The sequence below is a fragment of the Peromyscus leucopus genome, chromosome 23 (assembly GCF_004664715.2).
Source record: "Peromyscus leucopus breed LL Stock chromosome 23, UCI_PerLeu_2.1, whole genome shotgun sequence".
Classification (NCBI taxonomy): domain Eukaryota; kingdom Metazoa; phylum Chordata; class Mammalia; order Rodentia; family Cricetidae; genus Peromyscus; species Peromyscus leucopus.
In genome coordinates this window covers 16,611,504-16,636,905 of record NC_051082.1, presented here as the reverse complement: position 1 = coordinate 16,636,905, position 25,402 = coordinate 16,611,504, and the positions used below count along the sequence as shown (strand labels likewise).

General features: G+C 53.1%; 1 protein-coding gene across 2 annotated transcripts in view; it reads left to right on the top strand.

Annotated features, from left to right (window-relative positions):
* Positions 1 to 421: 421 nt before the first annotated feature.
* Positions 422 to 25,402, top strand: part of Scarb1 (scavenger receptor class B member 1) — a 69,443-nt gene continuing 44,462 nt past the window's right edge. Inside the window, exon 1 of one of the 2 annotated variants that reach the window (XM_028894303.2) lies at positions 422 to 747. In XM_028894303.2, the coding sequence (XP_028750136.1) occupies positions 622 to 747 (126 nt within the window). In that variant the 5' untranslated portion in view covers positions 422 to 621. The remainder of the gene's footprint in view (positions 748 to 25,402) is intronic. The other variant, XM_028894302.2, reaches the window with a different exon arrangement.

Here is a 25,402-nt window from a genome sequence, read left to right as displayed (position 1 = left end):
ACGGAATGGAGGGCGACCAAAGGCCGGGAGGGGCCCGGAATTCGGAATGGAGGGCGTGCATGGCCCGGAGGCAAGCAGGCAGGCCCCAGCCGACTGCAACTGATGCAAGGCGAGGGATGCTGGAGCCGGGAGGCATTCGCATCGGGAGAAAGACGAGATCACAGGAGTCGGGGTGGCTAGCCAGTGCAGATGGAGCCAGGGGCTTCTGCGCTCTATAGGGAGCGCACCGGTTCCCACTTTGACCAGCAAGAGACACAAGGAAGCGCCATCCGGAGCGCGCAGCGGGAATCCAGGCGCCCGGTGCACTGGTTCAGAGAGCTGCGGAACTCGGAGGGGCCGCTCCAGACGGAGGCCACGCCCATGACTCACCATTAGAGCACCGCCCACTCCCCGCCCACCCACCCCCTCCGGAATCCCGCGCTGCGCGAGGGGGCGGGCTGCCCGGGCCATGGCGCATAAAGCCTCTGGCCACCTGCAGGGCTACTGCTGCGCCGGCCACCGACGGGGACTCACCTTGCTGAAGCTTGAGCCTCCGCTTCTGTCATCTCTGTGGCCTCCGTCGCCTCTGTTACTGTCCCCTTCAGGCCCGGAGCCCCGCGAGCCCCGGCCGCGCACGCGGACATGGGCGGCAGCGCCAGGGCGCGCTGGGTGGCGGTGGGGCTGGGCGTCCTAGGGGTGCTGTGCGCGGCGCTCGGTGTTGTCATGATCCTCTTGGTGCCCTCGCTCATCAAGCAGCAGGTGCTGAAGGTGAGTGAGTCGTCCTCCGGGGGAGAGGGACGCAGGGTGGGACACTGGCGCTACCCTTCCCACCACCTGGGAGGCCCAGGCTCACCCAGGCTCACCCCGGAGGCTTGGAGGTCTGAGTCACCAGCGTCCCAGGGGCCTGACCCTCGCTGGAGCAGAAGTGTGGCCTGGTTGTCCGAGTTTCGATTGCTGCTGCCCTGACCTCCAGCCCTTCTACGCATCCCGGCCGGTGACTGTACCTAGTGACCTCAGGGCTGTGGGCAGCTGGTGTCCCCTGGTACCTCTCCGTGAGGCTCCCCCGGACGCCCAGTCTTCAGTGGGTGTTCTGCCTGTCTCCTCCCGCCCAGATGCCCCAGCGATGCCCTGGCTCGCCCCCACACTGCCTGCCAGTCTGGAGAGTTAAGCCGCTTTCCTCCCCACGCTCTGGCAGAGGCAGACAGTACCCAGGTCGGTGAGGGCAGGCAGCCGGGCCTCTCTCTTGATCTCACTCAGCCTTAGGTCCCGTTGCCCTTTCAACCGGGCACCTATATTAGGCGGGCGGTGCCGGCCAAGCCACAGACTCTGCCCTGGGAGCCTGTGTCCTCCGAATGAGCCCGGAGCTCATTAAGTCCTGGAGATTACACTCCAGCTAGGGGTGTTTCTGAGACGCTAAGCTACCCCGGAAGGGGAAACCGAGGCTGGCCTTTAGGGCTCATTTAGTTAGAAGTGGACCTGGGTTATAGAAGAGGCTGTTGTCACATGGGTTGATTGACATCTTTCCTCTTAGCGGGTTTGTTTACTGGGAATTTAAGAATGGCTTCGTGCAGTGTGCCCCGTCGTAGGGTGAATGAAGGAGAGAATGAATGAAGTTTGCTCCTTCTCTTAGGCCCTGACTGCCGCCTCCCAGGACCCGACTGGCCTTCCAGATGGAGCCACAAGTGGCTTTCCTGGAGTTCTGGTGGGCACTTCTGAGTCCTCTTGGCCACACTGACATTTTTAGTGCTTTGAATGTTCAACCCTTGCTCCTGAAGATCCTCGGGTCTGATGGCCAAGAAGTCCCAGGATCCCAGGGGTTGCCTGTGTCCGGGGTCGAGGAAACCCTTTTCCCGTTGGCACCTCAGAATTAGCCAAGTTAGCAGTGACCGCCTTGTCTCAGTGACAGTCTTGGTTTTCAGCCACGCCAAGACCCAACACGTGGACTGGCTGCCTGTTCCTCACCCCGCTTGCAGCGGGTGGCGTGAGCAAGTGACCCCTGCTCTCCTATTTGGGGGTGAGGGGGGAATCTCAGCTGGTTCCCGGGCTCCTCTCAGGGGTGTTTTCTTTTATTGGGTTGGTGTCTGCCGGGGTGGGGGTGGTGGGGTGTTAACGTGTTAGCGTTGGGACTGCGCATGCCTGCCGGGTCAGTGGGGCGGGGGGCATCTGCCCCGGGCTTTGAGAAGGAAAGCCATGTTTGGCTGACTTGCCCTACAGCTAGAAGCTTGGGGCTTTAAGTTTGAGTGAGCGGCTTCCAGCACCCGACGAGTGAAAATCCCAAAGGCGATTGGTTGGGGGGTGAGTGGCGTGAAGGAAGGAAGACAGGAGGACACGCCTCGCCCAAGACAGCCGCTTCTTAGACGCCCGGGCTGGAGTGCAGCCGACCTCCTGGAGGAGAAGAAAGCTCACTTCAGGAGCTGGCTGGAGGGCGGGGGCGGAGGGGAGCAGGGAGGGGTACCCCGGAGTTGACTTTGGCCACTTTCGTTCTTTGCGACTTGAATGGAAGCCTTGTTTTTTTGAATTTTCATGTTTTATGCTTTTTTTTTTTTTTTTTTTGGTCAGTTAAAGAAGTTGATGTATAAAAGGCAGGAATACTTGGTTTAAGAAACACAAAAGAAAACAAAAACAAGGTGCTGTAGAGATGGCTCAGAGGTGCTCTTCCCGAGGACCTGGGTTCAATTCCCAGCACCCACATGGTAACTCACAACTATCTGCAACTCCAGTTCCAGGGGATCGGACACCCTCACACATACATACATGTAGGCAAAACACCAATGTCATAAAATTAAAAATAAATAAATTGTAAAGAAAAAAGAATCAGGGCAGCAGTTACCCAGCATGTAACAGGCCCTGGGTTCCAACACAAACATAACAACCACACAACACACAGACACAGACACAGACACACACACGGATAAAAGAGAAATTTCTTCTGATGTTATTATCATAGGTATGGTATCGTTTTATGTATATACAATCGTGTGTGTGTGTGTGTGTGTGTGTGTGTGTGATGTGGTGTGTGCATGCACGTACTTGTGTATGAGCCAGGTAGGCGGCCAGCAAGCCCCAGCCATCCTCCTGTCTCTGCCTTCCCATAGCACCGGGGTTGCAGGGTCACTCTCAGTGCCCAATATTTAATGTGGTGCCCGGGGTTTAAACGCAGGCCCTGTTTGCCCAGCAAGCACACTCTGCCCACTGAACCACCTCACCAACTCTGATGGACATATGTTCTAAAACCTGAGCTGGATAGCCCTCTCTCTCTCTCTCTCTCTCTCTCTCTCTCTCTCTCTCTCTCTCTCTCTCTCTCTTTGAGTCAGGGTCTCACTATGTAGCCCAGGCCTCAAACTCACAGAGATCCACATATGGCTACCTCTTGAGTACTGGGATTAAAAATGTGCACCACTGTGCTGGCTTAAGTAGTATGGTTTTTCTGTTCAGTGTTAGTTCTCAAAGGTAGTGTGTGTGTGTGTGTGTGTGTGTGTGTGTGTGTGTGTGTGTGTGTCGTGCGCACACGCGCGCGCCTGTGTGGCTGGGCTTACCACACAAGTCCAGGCCAGAGGTTGATGTTGGATGTCTTCCTCAATTGCTGTCCACCTTATTTTTTGAGACAGGCTCTCTCATTGGATATGGGGTGTACCTTTTCTTTTTTTCTTTCTTTCTTTCTTTCTTTCTTTCTTTCTTTCTTTTTTTTTCTTTCTTCTTTCTCTCTCTTCTCTTCTCTCTCTCTCTCTCTCTCTCTCTCTCTCTCTCTCTCTCTCTCTCTCTTTTTGGTTTTTCAAGACAGGGGTCTCTGTGTAGCTTTGCACCTTTCCTGGAACTCATTCTGTAGACCAGGCTGGCCTCGAACTCACAGAGATCCTCCTGCCTCTGCCTCCTGAGTGCTGGGATTAAAGGCGTGCACCACTACTGCCCAGCTAAGTGGTGTACCTTTTCTGCTGGACGCTGGCTAGTGAATCCTTGGGAATCTGCCTGTCTCCGCCCACCTCAGTGCTGGGGTTCCAGACATGGACTATTCGTGCTCAGTGTTTTTGTTTGTTTGTTTGCTTTTGTTTTCTTTTTGAGGTTGTTTTTTGTTTGTTTGTTTGTTTGAGACACGTTTTCTCTGTGTAGCCATGGCTCCCTGGAATTTGCTCTGTACACCAGGCTGGCTTCAAACTCAGGAATCCACCTGCCTCTGCCTCCCCAGTGCTGGGACTAAAGGTGTGTGTGTGTGTGTGTGTGTGTGTGTGTGTGCATGCGCGTGCGTGCGCCACACCTGGCTCAGTGTTCAGCTTTTGTTCGGGTTCTGGGAAGCAGGCCGCGATCCTCTAGGAAGCTGTCTTCCCTGTCCTGTTCAAAGGTTTCTGCATGACAGGCAGACAGACCATGCCAATCTGTTACTGCCTCCCCCCCCAACTACTACACCCCCCCCACCCCACCCCCACACACTGTGCAGTATTCCTTTGTTTGCCGAGTCCTCTGTTGACCGGCCACTTCCTTTGTCTCAGGCTACAGAGAGCACATACCCTCGTGTGTGAGTCCACAGACACTTCCACAGTGTGAGTCTTAGCCTGTGGATCCACCTGTGTGCTCCATTTCCATTTTGGTATTTTCTTCTTGACTCCCGCTTGACGAGAGCTCTGGCACCAGCCACTTCCCCTTGGTTCTTTGTTCATTAACTACATCACCCTCTCTTGGGCTCTCCAGGGGCTTTGATTCCCATCTTCAGCTCCACGGGGTTGGGCCACGGGATGCCCACGCAGGTGACAGTTTCCAGAGCTTAGGGGTGCAGGCACACTGTGCCATGTGCTAGCTGGGGGGGGGGCAGTCCATCACTTGGGAGCTGGGCTTTGTCAATGAGACAGGGGCCAGATCTGGTTTGCTCCTTTGAGAGATTAGCAAATTACAAAGGCGATTACAAGCGCCTTTGGAAATGTCCTGTGAACCCGCCTGCTTCTTTCTGGTTTGCGCCCAACCACAGTGTTGTGAAACAGGCCGAGGCTGCGGAATTCTTCCTTTCTACAGATAAGGGATCTGGGCCATAGCAAAGGTCGGAGAGCAGGTTATTGAGCATGGCCTGTGGTGGGCTGGGAGGGACTTTTTAAGTGCCCATGCTTGATTTACCTTCCATTGGGAAGCAGGAAATAGGGAAGAGCCCTCTCTATACAGGCAGCTGCTGGGCAGAGTCAAAAAAGAATTAAGAAGGGCCAGGTTACAAAAACATATGGGCTGGGCAGTGGTGGCGCACACCTTTAATCCCAGCACTCGAGAGGCAGAGCCAGCGGATCTCTGTGAGTTCGAGGCCAGCCTGGGCTACAAAGTGAGTTCCGGGATAGCTAGGGCAGCAGAGAGACCCTGTCTTAAAAAAAAAAAAAAAAAAAAAAAAAAAAAAAATCAAAAACCAAAAGAAAAAAAAAAAAGGAAAAAAAGCACATGAATGATGGAGAAAAATCACTGTTCCTGTTAAAGTCCCTCCTCCCCAGCCTCTTGCCTGTCCTCCCAGCTACCTGGAGGCTGAGGCAGGAGGAATGTAAATTCAAACCTGGCTCTCAGCTGTACAGGAAGTTAAAAGCCGGCCTAGGCTGTACAGGAAGTTCGAATAGCGAGACCTTGCCTTTAAATAAAACGTAAGCTAGGCACGTCGGGGCACACTTTTAGTCCCAGTGTTCAGAAGGCAGAGGCAGGCCGACTTCTGAGTCGAGTTCCCGGACAGCCGGGGATGCATAGAGAGACCCTGACAAATAAATAGATAGATAGATAGATAGATAAATAATTTAATTTAAAAAAAAAACGGCGAAAAGAAAGCTGAGGATACAGCTCGGTAATAGAGCGAGGCTTGCCTAACATGTGCAAAGCCCTGGTTCAGCCCCCAGTGCTGCAAAACATAATAATAATAACAATAATAACAATAATAATAATAATAAAAGCTAATCATTTTCCATATTTTCTTATTTTTTTCAAGACAGAGTTTCTCTGTGTAGCTTTGGTGCCTGTAGCCCAGACTGGCCTCGAACTCACAGAGATCCGCCTGCCTCGGCCTCCCGAGTGCTGGGATTAAAAGCGTGAGCCACCACACGCCCGGCAGTTTTCTATATTTTCAACAGATTCCTGTCAGTGCAATTACAGTTCAGAAAAAGGTGTGGGAGGGGACACACCAGACACACTAAGCAGATGATGCTGGGTCCATGATTCTTTGCGCATTTTTGTTTTATTTTATGCATATGGATGTTTTGCCTGCGTTTACATCCGTGCGCCACGTGTGTGCAATGCCCCCGGAGACCAGAACAGGGTGTCAGATCCTCTGGAACTGGACTTACAAGGTGGTTGTGAGCCATCATGTGGATGATAGGAACTGAACCCAGGTCCTCTGGAAGAGCAGCCAGTGCTCTTAACCACACTGAGCCAGCTCTCCAGCCCACCATGATTCTTTTTGTAAAATATTATATGTATGTATTTATTTGTGTGTGAGTGGACGGGGTTGTGCCACAGTGTTCCTGTGCAGGCCAGAGAACAACTTCCAGGAGTCAGTTCTCTCCTACTATGTGGGTCCCAGGGATTGAACTCAAGTCATGAGGCTTGGCAGCAAGCATCTTTACCTGCTGAGCCAGCTCACTAGCCCCAGGGGTTATCATTCGCTTTGTAGTGCTTTGAGGCAAGCTCTCTATTACTGAGTGTTACCCAGGCTTTATTTGAAATAATCGTGCTTCCTGAGTGCTGGGGTAACAGGCCTGCACCAACCCACCCGGCCTCTTTAAAAACAAAAAAAGAATGTATCCGTGTCTTATGAATTTAACTAAAAATGACAAGTGAGGCAGTATCTTAAGGTTACGATTGCTGTGATGAAACACCAAACCAAAGCAAGTTGGGGAGGAAAGGGTTTATTTGGCTTACACTCCCACATCACTGTTGATTATTAACAGAAGTCAGGACAGGAACTCAAACAGGGTAAGAACCTGGAGGCAGGAGCTGATGCAGAGGCCATGGAGGGGTGCTGCTTACTGGCTTGCTCCTCATGGCTTGCTCAGTCTGCTTTCTTTTTTTTTTTTTTTTGGTTTTTCGAGACAGGGTTTCTCTGTGTAGCTTTGTGCTTTCCTGGACTCACTTGGTAGCCAGGCTGCCTCGAACTCACAGAGATCCGCCTGCTCTGCCCCGAGTGCTGGATTAAAGGCGTGTGCCACCACCGCCCGGCTCTGCTTTCTTATAGAACCAGGAACTACCAGCCCTGGGGTGGCCTCACCCACAATGGGCTGGGCCTTCCCACATCAATGACTAATTAAGAAAAAGCTCTGCAAGCTTGTGTACAGCCCAATCTTAGGGAGGCATTTTTCTCAATTGAGGCTCCCTCTTCTCAGATGACAGCAGTCTGTGTCAAGCTGACGTAAAACTAGCCAGCACAGGTGGCATGGCAACACAGGTCCTTGTCAAGTAAGGACACAACTGAAGGGGGTGATTGCCCTGTGACTTTCCTGGAGCGTGTGTGATAGTGTCCTAGAGGCCACCAGCCCACCAGCACTGAGCCCTGGCTGCTTCACCTAGAACCCAACCTGGCAGGCAGGTGCCCATCCTCGGGACCACCCCCTTCATCAGAGGCCCTCATAAGCTTTCTCTTGTCTATGACTGGGGCCCCTGTGCTGTCCTTAAGTGGGTTTTCCTGTTGAACTCACCCCAGGGGCTTGATCTATACATCTGCTGATGCCTCCTTCATCCATTTGTCCCTGAGGTGTAGAGCAGAAGGCTCAGGCTGTTCATGCCTTCTTGTTTCTGTCTGCTGCTTTCTGCTACCTCCTATCTAGTTCACCGACATCTTAACTTCACATGCCTGGGGGTGCAGGTAACCCCTGAACTCCTTTGGTTGCTCCACCTGCTTGGATCCATATAGTAGTCTCATCCAGCTTTTCACAGGCAGCCAGAGGGACGATGTCCATCCTGCTCAGATCCTTTGACATTCCCCGTCTTTTTCTGAGTGTGGTGCTTTCTTTTTCCTGAACATGAAGTTAGCCAGGGGAGGGGCTGTGGGAGCTGACTGGGATGCTGGTAGATGGCTGTCCACCTCTCCTCACCTCAGTTTTTTTTTTTTTTTTTTTTGGTGAGCTAGAGATGGATGTTTCAGTAGTCTTTTTCCAAGGGACAGTTGTGAGCTGCCCTGTGGGTGCTAGGTATTGAACCCGGGTCTTCCAGAAGAGCAGCCACTGCTCCCAACTACTGAGCCATCTCTCTAGCCCTCCTCACCTCAATTTTGTCTCCTGCTCTCACTGCTCCCTACCGACCCCCAGGGAACTCTCAGGAGTTGGGCTAGCCTGGGGTATCTACACTGTCCCTGAGTTGTTGGGGGACCTTTGGCAGAGCTCCGCTGACAGAAGATAGCAGCTTGTAGACACTATTACCTTGAGCAGTCTGCTGTTTCTCAAAGCCTTTTATTTAGTGTCTAAATGGCTACAGTTGCTTTCGGCTTCCTTCCAGGGAGACACACACAGGCACACATAGATAGAAAGTAACTTGTCCCAAGTCACACAGATTGAGGTAACAGAACCAAGCTTTTCTTTTTTTTCTTTTTTTTTTTTTTTTTTTTTTTTTTTTTCGAGACAGGGTTTCTCTGTGTAGTTTTGGTGTCTGTCCTGGAACTCACTTGGTAGCCCAGGCTGGCCTCGAACTCACAGAGATCCGCCTGGCTCTGCCTCCCGAGTGCTGGGATTAAAGCCGTGCGCCACCAACGCCCGGCCAGAACCAAGCTTTTCAGTGAATTCAAAGCCTGTGGTGGTGCAGCCTCTGCTGATACAGACTGTAGCTTCTGGGTGGTGTAGCCTTTGCTGATAGATTGTTGCTTCTGGGTTTAGTTCCGTCCTGACTGGAGAGGCCCAAGGCCACCACCCTGGTCCTTCCTTCTTTTATGGATGAGTCCTCCATTTATCTGCATGGCCAGTGGATGTATTCTAGGCTTTTCTCCCGTGGCTGCCTGAGAAGACTGCAGGCTCAGAGCCCCTCAGGAGGACTCAAGTGGGAAAGTCTGCCTTTCCCCAGCTTGTGGCACCTTATGACCTTGAGGCTAAGGTCTGCCTGGGCCACTGTGGGCCGCTCCCCCAGTGGGTTCTGGGGCCCTCAGTGTCAGGATGGGTATCCCTGCAGGTTCCCTGCTCTCCAGGCCCTGGGTAGGGATGTTTGGGTGTGCTGGGATTTCTTCTGTTTTCTTCCTCTTTCCTCCCGTCTGGCTTCCGGTCCCCCTGGCTCGTGAGGAGCTATTTTGGTTCCCTACAGGGCTGTGGCTGTGGCTATCGGCTGCCTATTTTTAGTTCCAAGCGCTTACTTCTGTTCCCACCTTGTACATCCACTAGTACGCATGTCTCCAGTGCGTGTGCCACACCTGTTGGTGAATGTCCTCACAATGGTGGCCCCAGGTATACTAGCACATACAGCTCGGTGTAGGGTCCCAGTGTTGACATATGTGGCTAGGTGTGTTTTTGTGTGCCACGCAAGTTGCGCCCATCCACATGTGGATGCAAGTCGTTGTCTGGGCCCTCGTGGACACAATGTGCGGATACATGTTCCCATGTGCTGAGGAGGGGCAGGGGACGGGGTTCCATGGCAGAGGGATGGCCAAGCAGGTGCAAGGCCATCTAACCCTGCAGGAAAGAAAAAAAGGGTCATTGTCACTCTGTGTGCGGTCACTGTGTGCAGCAGTGAGGTGCTCCTGTCTGGCATTGAAGCCTGGCTCTCTCCCCTTTTTCATTCCTGGAAGGACCCAGGGACCCTTCCTGGAAGGATGGACTCCTTACTGTCCTCCCACAATGACTCACCCTAATTCACCCCAACTCCAGGAGTTCAGCTACCTGGAATCCTGTGCACTGGCCTTGGATCCCAGCAACCGACTCTAGACCCGCTCCTGGGGAGGCCACTCGGTCCTCTGTAGAGCCTATCTTAGGTGCACGAGGGTTCCTAAGAGGTCTGGCCCAGGCTGCCAGCTCTGTGGCCATCGGGGACTTCTAGAGTCCAGAGGAGTGTTCACACATCCTTGGCCAGCATAAAGAGAGGCTCCAGGCCACCATGAGCCCCTCCCCCAGGTTGTCACTGGAATTTTGACACTTCCCATTTCAGGACCCGGGAGTTCAGCTGAGTATTTTCCAGCCGCCTACCCTGGATCTGGTGTCGCCAGTATAGTCTGAGGAGGATTCAGCCAGGGGTTCTGCCAAAAATACAAACAGGAAGCCGGGCGGCGGTGGCGCACGCCTTTAATCCCAGCACTCGGGAGGCAGAGGCAGGCGGATCTCTGTGAGTTCGAGGTCAGCCTGGGCTACAGAGGGAGATCCAGGACAGGCACCAAAACTACACAGAGAAACCCTGTCTCGAAATACACACACACACACACACACACACACACACACACACACACACACACAAACACAAATACAAACAGGAGAGGAGGCTGAAGCAGGAGGATTGCTAATTCCAGGCCAGCCTGGGCTACTGCGTGACAGGGCTAAAAAAAAAAAAAGAGAGAGAGAGAGAGAGAGAAAGTTGACAAAAGAATGGAAAACAGAAAACAAGAACGGTTACACTTTTACCTCTCTCCTCTCCTCTCTTCCTCCCTCACAGGTGGCCTTGGCCACCTCTGGCCTAGGGGAGGGTCAGGCCAGGCTGCGTGGCAAACAGAAACAAACAAACAAAAACCAGGCCTGGCTCAGCCTGGCTCAGCCTGGCTCAGCCTGGCTCTGAGCCTTAAGAGGAGCTCAGAAGGCTTCAAGGCTGCCCAGGGGTGATTTCCACTCCAAGCCTTGAATGGCGAGTGCTTTACACCTTCTCAGATCACGGTCTCCTCAGACCTGGGGGTTTCTTGTCTCCTCCCACCCCCTTTCTTTGCGATGTTCAGCTGCTCGGGGAGGGGAGGGAAGGAACAGGAGTGGTCTGACCCTTGCTTGCTTCCTGGCATTTCAATGAAGTTCCTTCCACCCTCCCTGGAAGCTTCTAGAAGGGCTTTCGGGCCACTTTCACGGTGGGGCTCCTGGATGTCTTCATGGTTGTTGCTGGGCTGGGTCCTTTTTTGCTCACAGTTGGTGAGTCCTCACCTTGCCTCAGCTGTACTCTGGTAGAATATGCCCAGGCCCGGCTCACCGCTCAGTGCCTTAGCCCTCCATGCTCAGCTCCGGACTGTCTTCCGTGGGCCTTCACCTTTCTCTTGAACTCCTCCAGCCTTGACCTCGAAGGAGGACTTTGGTCTGCCGGATGTCTTACCTTGTCCTGACCCCCCCTCCTCATCTCCGGGCCTGTCCTCCTGATTAGCTTGGCCTGGGGTCTTCATTACTGTGGCCGCCAGCCAAGACCTTGGGAGCAGTCAGTCATCACTTGCTCACTCTCTCTCCTCTCTGCGTGAGCCCTGGGGAAGTGAGACTCTCTCTCCTACCTTCAGTCCCTGTCCTGAGGCCGGCTCTTGTCACCATATCATTCATCGGGATTCTTGAACTTCTTTCTGATGTCTCCTGTGTTCTCTCCCCTCGGCTCCCAGTACAGCAGCCAGAGATAACCTAGGACCTTCTCCTGCGCCATGAGGCCAGTACCCTGCCCTTCGACACCTTCCGGGCCTGTCCTCTCCGCTTCCCCTTGTGCATCGGCCAGGTCTGTGGGCTTATGCCTGTGACGTGTCCCAATGAGAGCCCACTTAGGTCAATTCAGATCGCATCTGCTTGGGAAGCCCACATCGGCTCCCACAGTTGACACGAAGGGCCCCCCTGGCCCCAGTCTCCACGCCATGTTTTTTTCTTCAGCCCCAATACACTGTACTGTTTACCTGTGACATTTACCTGTATATTGGGCCTTTTTTCTTCTGCCACGCTGTCCCCATGGGAATCCTGGGCTCGGGAGGGCAAGGACCTCTGTGGTGTTTGTTCTCTGTCCCCAGTGTTGGAACTAATGCCTGGCACCGGGCCTTGGGTTCCCAAATATTTAGCCAGAGCAGACAGGCCGAATCACAAGGTGTCCTGGGACACTATGAGGTCCCGTGCCAGGCCATGGGTGCCATAGTGCCACTGCTCCGCCATGGCTTGCCTAGCAGTTCTTCCTGTCACAGACCACTCTTTAGAATCCCCAGGTGCATCCAGGCAGCTGTGGCACACTCGGGAAGCAGAGCCATGTGGACCTCTGGGAGTTCGAGGCCAGCCTGGGCTACAGAGCAAGATCCAGGACAGGCACCAAAACTACACAGAGAAACCCTGTCTCGAAAAACCAAAGGGGGAAAAAAAAATTCCAGGTACTGTGGTTTAAAAGGCTGGTTCAGGTTCCAGGCAGGTAATATGATGTGAATTTGATTCCCAGAACCCAGGTCAAAAGAGCTATGGTCATTTCAGCGCTGGGGAGGCAGAGGCAGGAGCATCCCTAGGGTTTGGCAACTCTAGACAACCCTGGTGAACTGGGAAGCTCCAGGCCAAAGAGAGACCCTGTCTCAAAAATCAAGGTGGATAGTGTCTGAGGAACCACACCTGAGTTGTCCTCTGTTCATCAGTATTCTGAGGAACCACACCTGAGGTTGTCCTCTGGCCTACACACACACACACACACACACACACACACACACACACACACACACACACACACACACAGTCCCTGGTCCATCAGTCTTTTCTTCACAGGCTTCTATCTGTCTGGCCAATCAGTGTCCTGAAACCCACCCCAATATACACACAGACACACAGACACACACATAGATACACAGACATACACAGATACACACACACACAGATACACAGACACACACACAGATACACAGACATACACAGATACACACACAAACCCACAGACACATACATACATATACACACAGAGAGGCAGAGACTTGCAAAACACACACACATGGATACACAAACACACAGACACACACCATGGTCCATCAGTCTTTTCTTCACAGGCTCCTACCTGTCTGGCCAATCAGCATCCTGGCCTCTACACACACACACACACACACACACACACACACACACACACACACCCATCTTCTCTTCTAACGTCGCCTGCTGTTCCTTCTGCCGAAAGCTTGCCCCTTGGCTCTTTTACTCAGTTCCTCTCCTGTGCTTCAAAGTAAACGTGTATTTTGTGGTGCCTAGGAGTCACCCAGAGATGCACTCATGCTAGACAAGAGCTCTGCCACCAATCTGCACGCTACACCTGTAAGTGGGATTTTTATTTATTTATTTTATTATTATTTTATTTTGGTTTTCAAGACAGAGTTTCTCTATGTAGCCCTGGCTTTCCTGGAACTCACTCTGTAGACCAGGCTGGCCTCGAACTCACAGAGATCCCCCTGGCTCTGCCTCCCAAGTGCTGGGATTAAAGGCGTGTGCCACCACTGCCCGGCGAGATTTTTTTTTTTTTTTTTTTTTTTAATTTGAAGACATTTCCTGGCCACTAGCTTACCCCATGTCCTCTGAGGCTCCCCTGGGACTGTCCCTGAGCTCACCCTCCAACCATCTCATCCATTTGGTTGATGACCTACCAGGATGAGGATCCTGCGTGCTTTGTACACAGCTTTACACGGCTGGGGTGGGACCAGTGCTGAGGCAGGGGCAGGGCCCGGGCCCTAGTGGCCATTATTGAAATCACAAGCCTTGTAGCTTGACTCAGCTCCATTCTGTGGGGGCTGGGGGGGGGGGGAGGCTGGGGGTGAGTCATGGGGCTCTGATGTGCCTCTGTCTCCCGGGACAGCTTCCTGAGCTGGCATTCATATGGCCCAGACCACACCCAGTGGCCCGAGCCCCTGGCAAGGACCACTCAGGCAGGATCCGAGTCTCGACGTGCTTCCTCTTGACTCCAGCAACTTCTCTCTGGTGTCGGTGCCAGGGTGTACCCCATGTATATGCAGCTGGCTTCCCCCAGTGACCTCTTACCTGTGTCCCAGCACAAAGGCATTGGGCCTGGAGGAACAGACCCAGTTTTCAGAGTCGTTATTGGGACTGCTGTGGGCGGTGAGTAAATAAATAAATCACACCTGTCTTAACCAAGGGCGGAAGGGATTAGAGGTGAGGAGCAGGTTTGCGGAGCACAGCCTTCTGTAGCGAACGGTCTTGGGCAGCCCTGGCTTGGCGTGGGCCCCGAGCTCTCTCTCCTCTGCAGTCTGTAAAGCCCAGGTTTATTACCAAAGCAGGGGTCACGTCCTCCCGTGGTTTCCTCACACACAGAGCCAGTGTGGGGCTGGGGTGGAGAGCTGCTTCTTAATCTGCCCGTGATCTCTATGGATCTGCTAGTGATCTATATCTATCGAGACGAGGAGGTGTGGCCCACAGCAACAGGAAAACCTGGCTGCTATCACACACCTGTAATCCTAGCACTCCAGAGGCTAAAACAAGAGAATCGGAGTTACATCATCCTGACTACACAGGGAATTCGAGACCAGTCGCGGCTACATAAGAGCCTGTCTCCAAAAAAAAAGGGGGGGGAGGGGGGCATGAAAGGGCGCAGTGGGTAAAGATGCCTGCCACCAAGTCTGTTGACGGGTGTTCGATCCTGGGACCCACGTGGTGGAAGAAGAGAACCAGCTCCTTCGAGCTGTCCTCTGTCCTCTGACCTCCGTGCAGGTAACACATTCAAACTCCTACGTACACACAAATAACACACGAAACAAAACAAATCAAAGCAATGATGCCAAGGGCCGGGAGACGCGGTGGTTGACAGTCCCTTGCCTCTGATTGGCTGTGCTCGGATCACGTGCTTCTCTTTGGACCAATCACTGTGCACCAAGGGAAAAAAAACCATTCTTCTGTGTAAGAGGAGCCCTCTTCTGAGGACTCAGGTCGGAATGGAGTGGTGTCCTGTGACAGTAGCCCAGGTGGGGAAGGAACCCTTGGCCCCTGGTTAGCACCCAATCACCCCGTTTCGTGGTTCTGTATTTGGGATGCTTCCTTTGGCGTTAGCTCCAGCCTTTCTTGAGGAGAAAGGCGGCAGCTCATCAGGGTAAATTTAACAACTCTTGGATTGTTGGATCTTCAGCTACTTGGGTTTCTCTCTTTCCCTTTTATTTTATTTCATCATCATCATCATTATTATTATTATTTTGGTCTTTTGAGACAGGGTCTCTCTATATAATCCTGGAACTCACTATGTAGACCAGGCTGGTCTTGAACTTACAGAGATCCACCTTCCTCTGTTTCTGGGGTGCTGGGAAAGGCCTGTGCCACCACGCCCAGCTCATCACCATCATCATCGTCATTTGAAACAGGGTCTCACACCTGTAACCCAGGCTAGCCTCAAACCTTTGGGCAATCCTCTGCCTCTGCTTCCAGTCCTGGGATTATGGGCATGCGCCACCATGCCTGGCCCATCTTTTCTTTTGTTAAAGTTACATGTATTTGTTTATTTGTGTGTGTGGGGTGGGAGCACTTGTGTGCCCCCCTACACACACACACACACACACACACACACACACACACACACACACACACACACGTAGAGGTCAGAGGACAACTTGCAAGGGTCAGGTTTTCTTCTTCCACCGGGCAGAGCCCAGGGGTTGAACTCAGGCCATTAGGCTTGTCAACAAGGGCTTTACCGACTGAGCCATCTTGCCAACCCCCATGCTTTATTTTCTCTTTAAAGACCACAAAGGTCAGAGGAAACGGTGTTCTGTTCAAGGCCGTGGTTGGTAGCCGGCCTGTTGCGGGCCATGCTGACAGTCCCGGGCTAGCTAGGGAAGTGGGATGTTGGACCTAGGGAAAAGAAAGGGAGCTTGGTAGGGGAGGGGTGGCCAGGTGATTTATTCTATGGCGGCTTCCAGGCAGAGTCCCTGTGTTCCTACCTACCTTTCTCTTGGCTCCCACCCGGCTGCAGGAGTGGGAGGAGGTGTTCCGATAGATGTCAGGGCCACGCGTGCCAAAGTTCAAGCTGCGTGGGCTTCCCTCGAGGCTCGGGATGGGCCGGAGGACGGAAGTAGGAGAAGGAGCCTGGGCCTTGGTGACCTTCACGACACTCGGCACCAGGCTCCAAGGAAGAGGCGTCGAGCCGCTCAGGGCATGTTCTGCAATGTGGCGCGGACGAAGTTCTGGCCTCAGACAAAGCAGCTGTTGGCTCTTGCCCCAGACTTTGATGCACGGCCCGCTCTTCTGGGACAGTACAGGGGCTGCGGCTGGGCCTCAGGGATGAGGCCTCTGCTGGCGTCCCTTTCTAAGCTGAGCTGTGCCCGGGGTTCTCACATGCTTGCCGTCTGCCTGGAGGAGAGAGATGAGGTGGATGTTCCTATAGGGTCATGGTCAATATCGTGAAAGAGTTGAGTAGTCTCTGGGCTTGGGCCTGGGGGTGGGGGCGGCATTCTAAATTTGAACCCTGGCTTTGCCAGTTCCCTGCTGGGCAACTTCAGGCAAACGCCTTAACGTCTCTGTGCCTTTTCACCCTGTTCTGAATAATGTCCTGTGCCCTGACTTTTGTGACGGCGGGGGAGCTAGTACTTGTTAGACACCTAGAGCGTCATTTCACCGTGTTGACACGCACACACACCTCCAGGCGGGTCTGTCATCCGCGTTTGCAACAGAACTCTGCTCCGCCTGCTGCTCTGAGCCATCAGGAGGCTTGCTCAAGGCGTGTCTAGGTTTCCCACTGGCCTTCGACCGCCTGGTGATGTCTCAGGCTGACTCTGCAGTTGCCTGAGTTAGTACCTTGCAGAAAAGCCTTGCTCCGCCACGACCAGCTGCCTCTCCAGGGTACACTCAGCTGTGGGCCTTTCTCCCATCGTCAGGCTTTCTCTTTAAAACACTGTTGTTTTGGGAAAATTGCTGACGCAGGACAGCCGGCCACATTGGCCCTCACCCAAACCGCTTGGCCCTGCAGAGGATACATGTAGATCTCTGTGTGGGTCAAGGACGCTTGCCTCTCTGCCCACAGCCTGCAGCTACAGGCTGGCTCCCGCCTGTGAAACCTCTGCTTCCTACACTGACCTTCCTCCATCCCAATCCACCTTTCCTGCCTCTCTGTGTGCGTATGTGCACATGAATGCAGGTGCCTATGGAGGCCACATGAGGGCGCCAGATTTCCCGGCACCAGATCCCCTGGAGCGGGGAGTTAACAGTGAGCCACCTGACTAGGGTCCTGGAAACTGAACTTAGGTTCTTTGCGGGAACAGTACATGCTCTTAACTGCTGGGCTGTCTCTTGGCAGTTTTTGTTTGTTTACAGAGGGGCCATATAGAGATCAGAGGACACCCCTGGGGAATCAATTCTCTTCTTCCATCCTGTTGGCTCCGGGACTGAACAAACCCAGGCTCTGCAGCAAAGTGCTTTTATTTGCTGAGCCATCTTGAGAAAAGTCTCATGGAGTTTCCCAGACTAGCCTTGGAGTCCAGGCTGGCCTTGAACCTTTCAATCCTCCTGCTTAGCCTTCCTAGCAGCTGGGGTGGCAGGCCTGCCCACCATGCCCCACTTGGTTTCAGTTGTTAAGTTTAGAGGATTGTCCCACGTGGGTCCTCTTCTTCCTGCCAATGGTGCCACCAGTTTCTTGTCACACACCCTCCCAGCCCTGTTTTCCAGGAGCTGAGGAGCTGGCCAGCTTCTAGGCAGGGTGCCCTGGGCGTGATTCCCACAGACCCTGCACAAAAGCTGCCCGCTGTGATGGGTGTCGGACTATCCTGTGGAGCAGGCCGCTGGGCTCCACAGCAGTAGCAGAGAGGTGGTGACCATAGAACCTAGGTGGGTTAGAGTATCCTGCACCAGCTCCTGCTTAAGCTTCCTGGCTTTCCTAGCCCCGCCTCCACTCCCCAAGAAGTGTTAATCCTTCCACTGGCCAGGCTGGGGCCAGCCCAGGGTTCACGTCCAGCCGCCCGCGCGGCTCCTTCTGTCCTATTTTGCCATCCTGGCCTCTGAGCCCTGCAGGAATCCTGATCCTGGCCCTGGTCCCATCGGGCCTCCTGGCACAGGAGGCTGCGTTGGTTCCCCTGGGCTGAGAGCCTGTCTCAGCGGGTGTTCCCATTGTAGCTGGGGTCCTGACAGGCGCTGGCCTTGGGATTTCCTTCTGCTCTCTGTTCTCAGCCCTGCTCATGCCTCCCGCTCTTTGTTTCTTATTATTGGGAAAGAGGACGTAGTTCTGGCAAAGGTCATCCATGATACACGTTCATCAGGTGACAGGAGCCCCAGGTGAAAAGATGAAGCACTTGTGGTCCTGTGGTCCTGCCAGAGGGAACCACTGACCCCCCCCCCCCTAGGCTGCTCTCTGCCTTTCTTAGAATCCCTACATACCCGACTGGGTCCTGGTTTCGAACTTTTCCTCCAGTGTACCCAAACTCTGATTTTATTGTGATGTTCTTGCTCTGTAGCTCACACTCGGCTTGAACTGGTGTCAGCCTTTCTGTCTCAGCCTCTGGAATGCAGGGCCCACAGATGTGCACCACCAAGCACGGCCTTATTTGTATCCTGGCTGGCCTGGAACTCGCTCTGTAGACCAGGCTGGCCTCGAACTCACAGAGATCCACCTGCCGCTGCCTCCCGAGTGCTGGGATTAAAGACGTGCGCCACCACTGCCCAGCTGGGGATATGGCTTCTTTTACTGAACTTGTTTTCAAGTTCACCTATATAGTAGCACACGGCTGTGCATCCTAACTATGTATGATGGAGGGATTCTTTTTTTTCACAGTATCGGTCTTTCGATGGTGGCAGGTAGATGGTGGCACTTGTGAGTGTGGGAAGCATGCTGCTGTGAGGGTGTGGACACATGCTCACTCCTCTTGTCCTCCTTTCTCTGCCCTTCCCTGTCTGCCCTCCCAAACCTCAGCCTCTTCCTCCATGGCTCATCCTCTTCCTAGCTTCGATCTTGAATGTGACCTTCAACCTGCTTCGACAGTGGGAGTCCGTCCACACCGCAGTGGGTGAGAACTTGAGTTTGGAGTCCGCTGGCTGGCGCCCAAATCTTGGTTCAGCCTCCCGCCAGCTGTGTGACCTCCAACAGCTGGCTCACCTCTCTGACCATGGTTAGGTGACTTAACGTTACCGGGACATCATAGTGAAAGGCCATCAGTTAGGTGGCTTAAGTGATGTTCATTTCCTCTGGAGGCTGGATGCCCGTGGCTGCCACCGTGGCTGCCGCCATGGCTGCCGCCGTGGCTCCTAAGGCTTCCAATCTTTAGCTTGCAGCCACTGCCTGCCTCATCCTTGGTCTCTCTGCCCCAGCTTTTTTTTTTTTTTTTTTGGTTTTTCAAGACAGAGTTTGTCTGTGTAGCTTTGCGCCTTTCCTGAAACTCACTTGGTAGCCCAGGCTGGCCTCGAACTCACAGAGATCCGCCTGGCTCTGCCTCCCGAGTGCTGGGATGAAAGGCAAGCGCCACCACTGCCCGGCATCCCCAACTCTTCTTGCTGTAGACATTGCATCAGGGGCCACCCTGATGAATCGATTGCCTCATTTTAACCTCCCACCGCCCCATGGTGGGTCCCGACTCCGGTACAGCCCCACTTTGAGGCATGGGGGTGGGGGTGGAGGTAGTGGCTCACCACCATGTGGAACACTTCGGGTAGGACACTGCGTGGCCATCTTGAAATCAGGGTCTCTGTGATTCGTGCCTGAGACCCTGGAAAGGTTGGGTCTTGTGGGAGTGAGGAGGGTGCCCGGGAATATCTAAGTAGTTCGCAATTGCTGGGGGTGGAGCAGATGGGTAACGCAGATGCTTTGAGTCACCCCATGCTCCTGTAAGTGACCCCAGTAAACATGTTGCTGCACTCATCTGGATGGGCTGGAATCATCTCTTTGGCCAGAGGTCACCCTGTCTGGGTGAATCAAGTCCCTGAGAAAAGTCACACAAGAATAGGGGTTTTTATGTTTATTTTGCTTGTGTGTGTGTGTGTGTGTGTGTGTGTGTGTGTGTGTGTGTGTGTGTGTGGTGGGCATCAGATGTTTTTATCACTCTCACCACACTGATTTGAGCATTAGGGTGAACTCCAGCTGCAGAGTTCGGGGAGGTGGTGGCCTCTCCAGGCACTGGCTAGTCACCCTGCTAGGTGGCACTATCTTATCTGGGTTTCTGTGTGCCTATCTGGCTCCTGACTTCTTGCTGTTATCTGGATTCCCTGTTTAATGTCTGTCAGATTTTGTCTGTTCCCATGGTGACATGTGCCCTGGTTTTTCCAATTCCTAGCCACACACACAGCACACTCCACATACTCCCTGGAACCTGCCACATTGGGTGGCTTCAGATCTACCCTTGGGATGTCTGGGTAAGCAACCAGCTGACCACTGCTGGCAGGCTGGCTTCATAAGCGGCCATTCATCTTCTCAGAGTTTTGCGTGACCAGCCTTCTAGAAGCTCTGTGGCTTGGAAGAGGGCCTGTGGGTGTTGTCTCAGTTTGCATTTGTGTGTGTGTGTGTGTGTGTGTGTGTGTGTGTATACAATGTACGCATATGTGTCTGTGGGTGCATTTTCTGTGTTGGTGTACATGTGGCCACCAGAGGTCCATGTTGGATGTTCTCAATGACTGCCCAATTTGCTTGTTTGTTTATTCTGAGACAAACTCTTATTACCAGGCTGGACTGGAACTCACTATGTAGACCAGACTGGCCTCGAACTTACAGAGATCCACCTGCCTCCTTAGTGCTGAGATTAATGCTGTATGACCACACCTCTGTGTGTGTGTGTGTGTGTGTGTGTGTGTGTGTGTGTGTGAGTGTGTGTGTATGTGTTTTGCTGGTGCTGGTGTTTGAACCCAGGGCTTCCTAGGTGCTAGGTGAGCACTCTGCTGCTATCTTATCTCCCATGCCCAGTCTGTTTTTTGACTCAGGGTCTCTCACCGTATCTGGAGCTTACTGATTGGCTAGACTCTCTGTCCATCAAGCTCCAGGGACCTTCCTTTCTCCACCCACCCCAATGCACTAAGTGTTGGGGTTATAGACCTATGCAGCTAGGCTTGCTTGGCTTTTTCATGGTTCTGGGGTCATTTGCAGGCCCTCATGGTTGAATAGCAAGTAGTTGTATCTACTGAGCCGACTCCCTGGCCTGTTGAGCCTCTTCTGTTTGTAAGTAGGGCTCCAAGAATTTGAAGGGCATTAACAGGCTAGCCTGAGGCTTGAGCTCCATTTACTCAGAATTCGTGTCAGGATGCGCTTGTGGCTCACTTTGTAGAGTGCTTGTCTAGCGTGTCTGAGGTCCTGGGTTCAATCCCCAGCACCCTGGGAACTTTACATGGTGGTCCATACCCACCATCCCAGCACTCTGTTTGACTACCCTAAGGAGGCCAACCTGGGCTAGAGACACTGGTCCAAAAAAAAAAAAATCTGTGTTGAAGGTCGTGGCGCTCAAGGGTGTCTGGCTTTTGTCTGGGATGGGAGCCTGATTGGCAGGTAGAGGCGGACGGGAAAGTCCGGCCAAGGGTTGGAGGCCAAGGGACTAGCGTGTCTGTCTCCTCACCAGTGCTGAAATCAGGGGGTATTCCTTCGGTGGTGGTGCCTCAGCCCTTTAGAGAGAGAGGCCTGGGTTAGTCACCTAGGTCTAAGAATCTAAAGCATGGGAACTTGCTGGTTAGGCTGGGAGTGCCTTGTGTTGGGGGCCCTTGACTCTCTCCACTCCCAGAGGTTTTCAGGGCTCTTCAGTAGGTGGAGTCAATGCCCCTGTCTCTGCCTCTGTCTCCACACGGCCTCCTCTGTATTCTCCCCCTCCTCTTCTTCAAGATTTAGCTGTTAGTGTTCATTATGTATATGTGATTGCATGAATTTTTGTGCATGGTGGATGTGCTTGGAGCCCATGGAGGCCAGAGGGCATTTGTAGATGTAACCAACCGTCTTATTAAATAAGAAACACAGAACCAGAAATGGGTTAATTTAAGATATAAAAACAGTTAGCAAGAAGCCTGCCACGGCCATACAGTTTATAAGTGATATAAGCGTCTGAGTGATTATTTTATACGTGGATTGTGGGACTGCGGGGCTTGGTGGAACCTGGAGAGAAGCCCTCCAGCTACAGGTGTTGGATCCCCTGGACCTGGAGTTAGAGGCAGTTGCGAGTCACCATGTGGATGCTGGGAACTGAACGCTCATGCTCTTCTCCCCCGACCATCCTTCAGCCCCCCCCCTTCTTTATAAGTTCATCTGTTCTTGCATTTAGGGATCCAACCTACGTCCAATCATTTTTGAGATTCTTTCCTATTTTGAGACAGAGTCTCACCATGCAGCTCAGGCTGGCCTCAAACTCATTCCGAAGCCCAAGCGGGCTTTAAACTCACAATCCTCCTGCCTCAGCTTCCCAAGTGCTGGCATGACAGGCCTGTGCCACTGTGCCAGGATATTCTTAACTTGATGGCATTGGCCCAGACCCTGTCTTCAAATAAGGTCTCACTCTGAGGTTTGGGTGGGCATCAACTTTGTGGGGGTGCTATGTATGTGAGCCCAGACTCAGATCCGCAGGATTCTCAGATTCAATACCACCTGTCATAAGTTCTACAGAGACTGAAATCCCTCCTGAATGTCACTTCCTCCTCTGTGGAGGGGCTAGGCACCCTCTCAACACCATCTGGAGGTCACACAGGGCCACTGGCATGGTTGAGTGTCTACACCATGTGCATGGTGGGGTACCTTTGGCCTAGACAGCCCCACTATGAAAACAAACTACAGAACAAAAAATCATCCCTCTGTTGTGATGACCAGATCTCGGCACTTGAGAGGTGGAGGCAGGAGGATCAGAAGTTCAAGGTCGTCTCTGCTAATAGTCAGTTTGAAGCCAGCCCAGAGCGGCATGACCCTCTGGGAAGACAAAGGTGACATGTCGCTGCCTTCCCCCAGGGTCCCAAGCACAGAGGTAACTTTGGTTCATGGCTTTTGTTCTTTCCTGCAAAAAACATGTTTATGTCCAGGATAGTCCCTCCCTGCCCTCTCCGTCCTCCCTAGCCTGGCTCCCGGTACTGGTGTGCACTTCCTGCGTTTTGCAGCCCTTGGATTGGGCACCCGGATGGGTCCTGGGTCTTCCCCTTTTCTCCTCTGCCGTGTTTCCCATCAGCCAAGTCCATGGAGAGTGGGTGTGCATTCGACAGCATGTCTCCGGGACATTGGGCCTCTTCCAGAACCATCTCCCCATGTCTTCCGGAGCTTTCTCGGGGGATGTATTAGTTTCTAGAGAAACGCCACTAATACCCTCTGGCTGGGTGCCTGGAAGCCACCTGTGAGTTAAGGTGCCACTAGGGCTGAACTTCCTCTGAGGCCCCAGGGGCCCTAACATACCCCCCAGTTCAGCTTCTGTGTCCCCCAGCTAGTGTCCCCATCGGTCATTCTATCCCTGCTCCACCTTCTGATAAGAACATCTGTTCTTGGATCCAGGACTCACCCCTGGCCGCTCTCAAGACCCTCAGTCATAACATCCGCAGACCCTTCCTCTTGACAAGGCCGTGTTTATGCCTTCTGATAAACAGAGCTGTGGGGGTGGGGGTGGGGAGGGGTTGACACCCCGCAGGAGGATGGTGCTAACAGCAGCAGTCAGCGTTGACCAAAACTGAAAGCACGCGAAAGGCTGAGGAAGGGGGAATCGCACATTCAAGGCCAGTCTGGGCTGTAGGGAACTATTAAATAGCTTGTCACAGCAGCCATAGTCCAGAGCAGAAGGAAATGGATTCATGTGCACTTGCTCGCTTGCTTGCTTGTGCTGGGCTCAGCTTCCCCACTCTTCCCCTGCGCAGTTCAGGACCCCTTTGCCTAGGGAATGGTGCCACCCACGGTGGACTGGGTCTTCCCACGTCCGTGAACCTAATCAACATACCCACAGGCCAACCCAATGTCGACAGTCTTTCCTTGAGACCCTCTTCCTGGGTGCTTCTGGGTATGTCTAATTGACAGTTAAAGCCAACCATCACAAGGTCATGATTTTAAAAGACAAGGCACATCTTTGGGTGTGCTTAGCTCAGAGTTACGGGTTACGTGTGTAAAAGATTTAAAGGTTCATCGACACAGAATTTGGTCCCTGAAGGCACTTGCCGGGCTTAGTCTCCATGAGAACATCACAGTAAGATCCTTTCTCAAACAAACAAACAAAAACATGGTTCAGGGATGTAGTTCACTGGGGGAGGGTTTGCCTAGAGTGCACAAGGTTCTGGGTTCCATCCCCAGCACCGCGCACACTCACACACCAGCTTTCATTGAGCGCTCACTCCTCCAGGCACGAAGCTGTGTGTGTGGTCCAGCTTCCAGGCATGTGCATCAGAACCAGAGCCACCCTGGTCTCTAAAGGTCCGCTCAAGGCATTTTCTGCAAGTGGAGGCACACAGGCTCTGTGAGGTGGAGGTACCTGCCAGAGGCCACACAGCTGTTGGGGAAGGTCAGGTTTTATCTGGCATCTGGGTGCGGCACTCTTGCCTGGAGGTTACACCCTGACCCTCGTCAGGGGGACCTGTGTGTGCGTTTCGTGTTTGGATTTTTGTTGACACTTACAGAGGAGTGGATCTTAACTCAGACTCACCTTTCCAGGCCCTTGTGTGCACCGAGGTGGCAGAATTTATGTGGTAGCCACTGGCAGAGATGCACCTCCAGGATAGCTGCTCCTCAGTGGGATCCTCCTCCCGACCCGGGGTAGTGATATCTAGTGTGTGGCTGAGGGCAAGAGGCTGGACTTCCTTGTGCCTCAGTTTCCCTGCTTGTCAAGGGGACCGTGACGAGGAGGGATAAGTGAGTGATAATTGGGGTAGTGTGTTGGTGCTGCCAGGATTGTGTCCAGCTGCGGGATAACATGGGCAGCGAGGCACTCAACTCAAGTTGGCAGTGATGTCCTTAACATCGGGCCTTCTTGTTAATCCAGTGTGTTCTAGGAGGTGTCTGGGGTCCTTGGGTGATGGGTTTGGAAAAAAAAAAAATTGGGCCATGGTGGGTGCTGAGATCTGAAGCTGCTGGAGCTTTGTGGTAACCTCCTACCTCTGTGTCCTCATTTGCTCCGAGCCTCCTACTTGGTCAGGTGAGGCGATGATGAGGGATGAGAGGGCCCGTGGGATGGCTGAGCAGGTAAGGGTGCTGAATTTGATCCCTGGAACCTACACGGTAGAAGGACAGAACAGACCTCCACACATGTGCTGTGGTATGTCTGTGCCCTGCACGTACAAAATAAATAATAAATAAATGAATGTGATTTTTTTTTTTTTAATCGCAAGGGGCTAGGAAATGTCATTTGTTCCCGTAACTCTCCCCTCTGTGCATGGACTTGCAGAGTGAGAATGAAGACGATGGGCTCAGGTCTAGCTACAGCCTCAGGCACGGCCTCATCTTCCAAGGACTCAGTTTCCCCATCTGCGAAGTGGTTGCTGTGTTAACTCCTGCATCCAGCTGTGAGGACCTAGGAGTCAGAGCACACCCAGGGATGTTGTCTGTGGTGGTGATGAAGGTGTCCCTGGGAACCTCCCACAGCGGAGGACAAGTCAAGTCAGATAAAGAAAGACGAGGAGAGGAGGCCAGCCAGGGAAATGGCCGTGGCCGTGGGCAAGAGGCTGCCCTTGGGCTGAGCAGCCTGGCCTTTGAGGTCTCCCCACAGCTGACCTTCCCA